General features: G+C 38.3%; 1 protein-coding gene across 1 annotated transcript in view; it reads right to left on the bottom strand.

Annotated features, from left to right (window-relative positions):
- Positions 1-10085, bottom strand: part of LOC134542140 (lysosomal alpha-glucosidase-like) — an 89268-nt gene that overhangs the window by 60181 nt on the left and 19002 nt on the right. The window contains exon 7 of the mRNA XM_063386133.1: positions 9935-10039. Within this exon, the coding sequence (XP_063242203.1) occupies positions 9935-10039 (105 nt within the window). The remainder of the gene's footprint in view (positions 1-9934; positions 10040-10085) is intronic.

Below are 10085 nucleotides of genomic sequence, written 5' to 3'. Positions count from 1 at the left end.
CAAACAGCTGTTTGCGTTATATGAGAACCCAGCTGATTACAGAAAAAAAAAATACTACCTTGCGAGAAGTGGTAGAAATAAAAGTTCACCAGACACTCGAGTAAAATAAAAGAAAGAAAAAGAAAGGCCGCCTTCGCCGAGCGGTAAGCTGCGAGAAAAGAGAGATAAAAGAGAAGGAAACACTGTGCGTTCCCTTTCCCAGCACAAGTTACACATGATGCGTGTACTTAAATGAAATCAAAACTATTGTTGATTTGTTTGCTAACATAAACAAATGCTTTTAATTATGTAATATATGAAATGTTCCTTGAAGTGATATTGTAAATATGATTTTATGTATATGATATGAGATGTTAATGAGAATTATTAATTTTATCAATTGTTGATATTATGAAGTTATGAAAGATTGTGAGATGATGCTTATGGAAATGTACGAGATGCATAATGAAGTTGTACATAGAATAAAACAGGTACAACCTGAAGGCATAAGGATGCTTAACAATGATGTAAACAAACCATTTCATTAACATGAAAATCAGTTTAGTTAGCTATGCTTGAATGTTATCTAGCTAATGATACCTATTGTTAAGATGTAACAATTTCACTTTGAAAGTTATTGAATGTTTAGCCTAAGTTACTATACTTATTATTTAATATCTGATGTTATTTGATCCCATTAGTTACTATTTGTTTTAATAGATTTAGTTTATACTGAACTGGCTTGTGGATAGGCTACGTTAAGCACAGAAGATGTCTTAGCCTGCCGACATTCGTGCGTTACAAGTGCACGATTCACACATGAGTGAAGAGTTTTAAGACTGTTTAATGACCGGGACACGTGTTAGTTAAAATGTACACAATACGGTTCGCAACGGCTGTGTACCTATCAGTGATGGGACCCGACGAGTGCGTCCTTGTGAGAAGTGGCGGTTCCGCCGACACGAGCAGCAAGACGTCCCGACGCCGCCTCTCACGTGTTCGTGAGTTAGGGCGGCAGCTGCAGCCGCAGTCCGCCGCTGCAGATGTTCTCCTCGGAGCCAGGAGCCGTGGTGTCCGGTACTGCGAGCCGCCACACGCCAATCCCGCCGACGTGAGGTGTGGAGCAGGTGTTGGTGTTGGCCGCTTTGAGGTCGGGCGCTGTCCCGATGCCTCCTCGGCCGCCGCCGTCGACGTGTCCTGGAGAACGTCACATTGTTGACTCACATGTACATACACCCGCTACAGCCATATGAGATTGCTACTTACAGTAAGTATGTCCCCCCACGTCCCTCTCAACAGGAGCGGCTCAAGGGAGTAGACGCCGTCGGAGAGCTGCAGCAGGTCCAGCAGAGAAGATTTTGCGCGGGAAAACCCGTGGACCATTCGAGCGCAGGTCTGCTAGCGGCGACGACCCAATGCAAAGTGATTAAAATTGCGCGAATTGTCTGGTGTAACGGTCGAAAGGACGATAGAAAAATAAATAAATAAAAAAGGGAGGAGAAGAAGAAACTCAGTCGCTCCAAAGTTTTTTTTATGTGTGGTGCGCGCGCCGCTAGGCGACAAGGCTATTCGTTGTACATAGTGCGAGAGAGACGGTAAACTGCCAATCACATTGTACTGTTTTGAACAGGTCAACGATTGCAGTTCAATATGATTGACAAGGGCGGCAATTCTGTGCTGTTACTATTTTCATCATGCACAGAAAGTTATGACTTATTTTAATGATACTATTATTTATAAAGTCTTATTATTTTGATTGTTATTATTATTATTATGAAATTTTATTATTTAATTTGTATATTGTTCGCCCGCAAAAGTTATTTAAATATATTTTTATTAATTATGTATATCTACGAGAGCTATGCTCTATGACCTGAAATGGACTTATATGGACAGTCAATTGAGTATACCCCTCTAAGTACTAATGAACTTAACGAATTAACGATGATTTTATTCGGGGTATTACTTAAAGAAATTTTCATTGTTGGAAATTTTCGTTTTAAATTTACCGCATTTTTGTGTTTTCAATTGTATTAATAAGTGTTATTTACAGTATTTATATTGTAAATTACGCTAACCGATTTTGGTTTCGGCCAATGAGAGGCCGTGTTTTAGATGTGAGGCGTCTAGAACGTCTTAATTAATAAGAATGGTTGTATGAAGGCGTCTGATGCCGACGCAAAGGCGCGAGGCCTATTTTAAATTTGAAATATAGCTAGCTAGATTATGCCATCCGATACTCAGGGTGAGCTTAAACGACGTATAAATAAATAATGTGTAAGATTATAAGGGCATATTCTGACGGATATGTTATTAGGAGTGAAAATCTGTAAGTAAAGATCTTGCATTTTGTATCGCCCATAGACATACCCAGCTGTATGTAATTTCGTCGTAAATAACTCCGATTTGACTACAAACTGATTAGTTTTCACGTAAAAGGTGTCAATTATCCTGAACTACGTCATGAATTGTTAGTTCCAAGATTTAAATTATTATTTTATTTTGTGATACCCAGAGGTGAAATGGGAGTACAAGTTTCGTGTCTCTACCATATAAACTGAGTTAAGCCAAGGCAAATACGAACCCAAATATAAACATAAATAGTAATCATACAAATTAATTGTGCTATGATTTCAAACATTTTTCTGTTATGTAAGAATGCGTCCGTAAAAATATCATTTGATTGATTTTCTAAACTTACACTAACAAACTTTTGTGAACGATTCATGTGTGCTACGTATTTTCCTGATGTTTAATTTACATAAGCGCATATCCACGAGTCATGTTCAGTATCGTTAGGATTGTTTTTCTGTGATTTTTATCTAATTATATTAATGTTGATTTTTATCTCTACACATATGTTAGTTGTCCCTGATGAATAGCCATTTTATTCTTAATAATAAAAACCTGAATTTTATCCCTATGTGTTGATATATGTTACCTAGCTACCTGTGTCCAAGAGTGTGTGTTTTATGATAAATAACATTTTATGCATGTTTCTAAGGGTCAGAGTACAAGAGCATAACAGTACCATTGACACACACATATATATGTATATATATATATATATATTTTTTTTTTTAAAAATAGTGACAGCCAGTGTATATTGTCCCGACAACACACACACAACAAAAGGGTCTATTTATAAATCGACGAGTACTATTAATGGTACTGGCGCCAGCAGTAAGAATACACCAACAAGTTTAGCAGCAGTACAGTATAACGTCATGATTCACGTAACATAGTCGTATTCGTATGCTAGAGATGCAAAATGTCTCACACCGATCATGTTTGTTTTTGTTGCCATGTTTTAACATTAATTTCGTTGCAGTGCAGCCAACAATTACGTAATTTATCGTTGTATACTTTAAAAATATAATTTTTTAAATTTATTGTCTTTATAAATCGCGACTTTACTAATTCCTTGCTCTACTTTAAAATAGTTTGTTAACAGAAAAGTGTTTTCGCGTGGTTAACATTTCACGGCGTACTCCAGATGCAGCTGACAGTGGCCGCAGTGACTGCGACTGCTTGAAAATTCGCCTGTCAACTGTTGCATCAAAAAATAAACATTACTTGTTTACAGAGGACACGGTAATCTTTTACAGTTTATCTTGTCACGGCGATTGTTTAAGTATTTAATTAACTGCGTTACACAATGTGGAATTTCATTACTGGTGCTTCAAATCCACCAGAAAAGAAAAACGGACGAGGACAAGTCAGAATATAATGATATGACAAAATCGCCTGGTCACGTACCTTTTTAACGTCTTGGTGTTCCGAGTTTCTTTGGCTTCGTTACGACACAGAAACAAAACAAATGTTTTGCAAAGTCCGCGAAACGCATTCAAAATCATCTGGGTCAGTTTTTGTTACGGGCTGCTCAAGTTTTCGCAAGGAAAACCTAACGTCGCATGCTACAAGCAGTGCCCACAACAAGTCTCAAGATATGGAAGATGCAATACTGACAAAACCTGGACAATCCAAAGCAGAGATGACCTTACAAAGTATTCAAAAGGATGTTTTCACTAAACTGTAAATACTGTTTCGTACGTCTCATGCCCTGGCTAAACATGGGCGACCTTTCACAGACTTTCTTTGTGTCAAGTATACACTGCCAAACAAAGGCCTGGATGTTGGTAATACTTACCGCACTGACAAGAAGTGCAAAGAATTTCTGGGTTCCATTGCAGAAATAGAACGCCAGGAATTGGAAAATAACTTAAGAAGTGCACCATATATTTCAGTAATGTGTGATGAGTCTACAGACAGTGCTGTACAAGAACAGGTCATTGTTTATGTAAGGTTTGCTGTTAAAGGGTAAATACATTGTAAGTTTGTAGGTGTTAAACATGTAGAAAGGCCTAATGCAGCCCTGATTTATGACTGCATATTGTGTGTTTTAAATGAGTATTGTGGGTTCACCATTTCAGATTTAAAGCTGCATTTGGTAGGCTTTGCAAGTGATGGTGCAGCAGTGATGCGAGGATTGCATAATGGAGTTAGTACCAAATTGAAGCAATCAATTCAACCCAATTTGGTTGCTATACATTGTCTAGCACACCGTCTTGAACTCGCATTGAAGGCTGCACTTTCTGAAACACCATTGAATCTCAAAGTGGAAAATTTCTTGAAGAAATTATATGCATTCTTCCACCACAGTCCAGTGCACCAAGCGATCTTGAAAAAATATTGTGAAACTCTGAGAATCAAGTTCTGCGTACCTACCAGAGTTGGAGGCAATCGTTGGGTTTCTCACACCAAACGAGCCTTGACAAATGTGCTCAAGATTGTTTCTGCACTTATCCTCACTGCAGAAAATGTACGCCAGGAATCAACGTGTAATGCATCAACTGCTGGTTCATGCAAATTTATTGAAGATGCACTGAACAATTTGGAATTTTTTCAGTATATTCACTTCTTTTGCGATGTAACCTCCATTTTGAGTTACTTTTCACAACTTTTGCAACATCCTTATTTGACTGTAGCAGAAACACAAAAGTCACTGTGTGATACTATCACCAGGTTGCAGAAGCTCTGTAACAAAGATGGCTTTCATCTCCGTGCATGCAACAAATTAATTGAAGATGAAGCTAAGCAGTTGAAAGGAGCTCCTTTGCAGACACCCAAGAAAACAGCTGTTATAAATGCAATTGTTGAAAATTTAGAATCTCGCCTTGGAGATAAGAAAATTACTGTGAATTACTGACTGCTACAAATTTGTGTAGTTTTAAAACGTGGCCTACAAGCATTCAGCCAGAGTTTGGTGACACTTGCATCGTTAGGTTGATACACTTTTTTTCTCTCTCCCTTGTGAATAATGGAGTAAAGTGTGAAATGATTGAGTTGGAATGGACAAGTCTAAAGACCACAGTTTACCAGCTGTATAATCCAGTAACCAAAGCAAATTGGAGTGATATCAATCTCAAATACAACACTGAGTATGAAAATGTACTCTCTCTCATTGATCTTGTGCTATCCCTGCCAGCTCACACTGCAGATTGTGAACGAGGGTTCTCGCTCATGAAGTCTATAAAGACAGACTGGCGAAACTGTCTAAATTATGATACACTGTCTGCCCTCATGCGTGTTCAAATACAGTCACCTTCTGAAAGTGAGTTTGATCCAGCACCAGCAATAAATCTCTGGTATCATAATGTTCAGAGAAAACGTATCCCTTTCAGCCTCCTTATCGAAGATGTTTCAAACAGAATCAGCCAAGTAATTCGTGCAGTGACTCAGACAGTGACTCGTCTGAAAATGATGATTAAATAAGGATGTTTCAGCGACTTTGAAATTTTTTTTATTTGGGTAAAACAGCGGACAGGCAAATTGGATGGCGGACAGGCAAATTTTCGATTACACCTGTCCGTTGGGCAGGTTAAAATATTCCTTAAAATCTAGCCCTGCTTGCAGTGCAGTTCATGAAATAAAAACAAGCAATATACCGTATTTACTCGCGTAAAGGCCCCCCCCCTTTTTTTTTTCTTCAAATTTTCGACTCCAAAAAAAGGGGAGGGAATTTGGAGGAAAAATAGATTTTTCTTTTTTTCAGGTATGAAAAACTAAGGTAAATGTACCAGTAGTCATCATGCTAAGAAGAGTTTTAGAAAAAAAAAATTGTGTACATAACCTCGTAGGTGTATTACTGCCCCTACATGTTTGTTTTTAACCTCAAACTTTACTCTACAATGCTATCCAACACTCTTCGATAAACACATATTATTTTTGTAGATTTATAATTTTGAAAAAAGTGTGATTTCGAGCCAGTAGTCGTCATGCAAATTTTCGTGTTTGCCAGTGTTCGTCACATGTTTGTGCCAGTAGTCGTCATGTGCGATTTCGGCTGCATTAGTTTTAATTCATGGATCCAGAATGATAGTATTGTACTATTTGGGCTTCAAATTTTATTGGGTACTATATTTTAAACATCAAAATGGCATTTCATAAAGATCGTTCAGTAATATAATGAATAATCCTCATTAAATTTTGAATTTACTTACAGCACTCACGGAACAAAGAGGGACAGCACAACTAACATGAAAATATATACCTAGAGCTGTAGCAAACCGTATGTATTCATTACTGAGTAACGGGTGTGCCGTCTAGTAACGAGTAACGAAACGATACACACGGCTGCATTTTGTTACTCGCATTTCTCGTATATTTTACGCATGCACGCGCATATTCGATGAAGTTACGTTACAAAGAACGATGTTTGTTTATTAATAAAGTATAATTTGGAAATTCCTCGTCCAAGTTTTTTTTACTGTTTATTAAAGGTATTATGTGTGTAGACAAAGTTTGAGATTGGAACAGAAACAACGTAACAAAGTATTTTTTTACAAATTAGAAATATGTATGTTGATGTTTTTCACTATCGCGTATTTTCACATTTTTTTTGTTCTTATCTTAAAAGAGATATAATAAAGCCGCTCTAATGAGATTTAATTGTTTCTTGGTTAACAAAAACTGTTTAATTATCAAATATTGTTAATTGTTTATATTCTATTTATTATTATTTACGCGACGTCATACTGTACGCGTACGCAATACGACTCAATTCGTTGCTGCAACATAACATAGCATGTTATGCGTTATCACAAGTAAAATTTAAAAATAAATCAGGGCTCATCTTCCTACCCAAGGGCGATTTGTCTTTGTGTTTATCGGACAATGTGTTCCTTGGCACACTATTTTTTTCCGCTGCTCATTTTATACTCATACCATTCGCTACATCTTTAAGAGCAGCTTCCATGGCTGACTCTTCATACAACAGTATTTTCCGTTTTGGCATTTTGCCCTGTAATTAAAGAACAATGTTTAATTTACTTATTAATGTCAAAATATATATCGAATGACCCCTAAATTAATGTAAACAACAATGCCTACACAATTTCGGCAATCAATAAAGTAAAGTAATTTCCGACCCAGAAGTCGTCATACACATGCATCGGAAGTCGTCATAGGTGACGACTACTGGATCTGATCATAATAACGTACTTTGTCTATTAACAACAAAGAACTAATATTATTTAAGAACTTTAGGGTGTAACTTAGCACAACTTTAAATAAAATATTAAATGTACCAGTGCTCGTCAGGTATGACGAACACTAGCAATACAAGGTTTTTATTGATCCAGTTTTCGTCACCCTAACTAAATCATACAAAGAAAACGAATTTTTTTAAATAAACACTTTCACCTCTTCAAGAACATTTAACTAACACATTCAGCACAAAACATCACGAATAAACATGAAAAATTACAGAATTAGAAGTAAAAATGTGCTCTAACGTCCTTAGTGTTTTAGTATAGGAATTCCCCTATTTATCTTCACTGCTCTACGAACTTTTGATGCACGGACTTTTTTTGATTGAAAATAGTGTTTGTTCCGAAAACTATTGTGGTAATTTCAGCTAGAACGTCGACCAAATTTTTGTCAATATTTAAGTTGGCGATATATTGAGCTACTTCTCTGTTATTTACATTTGAAGTTGCTAGTGACGACCATTGGAGCAGTGACGAGTACCGGTGCACTTACCTTAACATTTAATAAAAGCAAAATGAAATACTGCCACAACTTATTTAAACGCCAATTAAATTTTAATTAAATGAAACAGCTGGCGGAACGACTGGCAAGTCGTGCGTCTTTGTTCTAATGAGGGAGGGTGGGGAGGCAGCGACGCGGCAGGAGGGAGAGAGAGGCAGCGAGTCCGCAGGGGGGAGAGGCAGCGCTGCGGCAGGGGGGGAGAGAGGCAGAGCATGGCTTAACCTCCCTCCTGCCAGCTAGCCAGCCAACCAAACAAAGGAGTGTTAGAAATACCAGTCAGCTGTTATCGCGAGCATGACAGTGGCGCGCTGTTTCTCTGCACCGGTCGTCCTAATGGAAACTGATCTCTCGCCCACTGGGTTTATCGTTGTGTTCTCAGGCATGTCAAAATAAATTGGAGTTTGGTCAGAATTCCCGATCTGGAAAAGCATGTATTGGTGCTCCTTTCGTAGCGATATCACATGGCGCTGGAAGGACTGCATTTTCTCTTCAAACTGCTCTGGCAGTTTCTGTGAAACCGTAGTTCGCCTACGTATTGATAGATCTTTCCTGCGCATAAATCTGCGAATCCAGCCATAGCTGGCACGGAATTCGTTATGTGAAATGTTCAATCGTCTTGCAATTTGATTTGCCTCGACTTTTATCATTTCCGTTGTCACCGCATATCCCGATTTCCTTGTGTCCGTTATATATATATAAACTTCATCTTCAACTTGGGGGTACTTGCAATTTCCTCCACGGAAGACGCGTTTATTTTTTGGGGCCTTTTCCAGTTTTTCGCGTTCACTAACCCAACGCCTGACACATTTTGCATCCACGTCGAATTTCCTCGCGGCAGCGCATTTACTGTATTCGGTCGCGTAAGCAATGACCTTTAACTTATACTCGAACGTGTAGCTACCCCTTTTTCTGCCCATTTTCACATTTACGGTAACAACACACACGCTAAAACAATGCGACTGGCAATGTGTAGCGTGAAACAGCCGGAGCGCGTAAAGTGTGGCAACACTGTCGGCCAGCAGCGCTTGCTGACTACGTAGGTACCTGCTCCACCCCACTTCCCTCCCTCCTTCACTTCCCCTCTTCTTCCCCTCTTCTCCGACAACACTGCACATCAACACAAGCGCGCGAGTCCAGCTTTCTTTAGCTTTATGTCGTTTGAGATACGACTAACTGCGTACATCTGTCACGCCTCACGACAGTCCTACTGAGAGCGGACAAACTATAATACCAGTCTCTGTATCACTGCCGCTTACAAAATCACCTCCCGCCGCTCACAATACATGGCTTGCTGTTTGATGCATGCCAAGCTGCCCTGCCCTCAGATAAACCCAGAAAAACACGTTTTAAAATTTTTTCTCAAAGATATTTACAAAACAAGGAGGAGGGGCGTATACGCGGGCGGGGCCTTTACACAAGCAAATACGGTATACAGAATTATCGATGATGAAGCCTAAGATAAAGAACATAAAGAACAGATAAGTATCTGTTGCTGTTACATACAACAATCAATGATTAAAGAAATGTTTCTGGGATTTGTTGAATTAAAAGAGCTACCCGCTGAATCTTTAACCAACAGAATTAAACAGTTTTTGGAATCCATTCGTCTTGAAATAAGAAATTGTGTGTCAGTCTTATGAGGGTTCTTCCGTTTTGTCGGGAAAATTTAACCGATTACAGTCCTTAATCCGACACATGGCTAATAATGTAATAATCCTTACCCATAAGTGCACTGCTATGTAAATATCTTGAATTTTGTCTTGGTTGAAATGGTTAAAAATGGCAAATGGTTTAACTGAAGCTTTATTGGCTTACATTATATTATGATGTTACTGTCTACAGAATACAAAAAATATTATCAATATAAATTGTATCAACTTCGAAAAGCAAAAATTATAGGTACCTTGTGCAAATGCTGTACAAACTCCGGTAATCCACCAAATGTAGTTGTGTTTAACGTGAAATCATTGGCATGCTGCATGTAGTCCAAGTCATTCCACTGAACATCCTACGATTAAAACAACACAAATGTTCAGACTTTGTTCACACCAATC

The sequence above is a fragment of the Bacillus rossius genome, chromosome 1, assembly GCF_032445375.1.
Source record: "Bacillus rossius redtenbacheri isolate Brsri chromosome 1, Brsri_v3, whole genome shotgun sequence".
Lineage (NCBI taxonomy): Eukaryota > Metazoa > Arthropoda > Insecta > Phasmatodea > Bacillidae > Bacillus > Bacillus rossius.
This window is presented reverse-complemented; position numbering and strand designations above follow the sequence as displayed.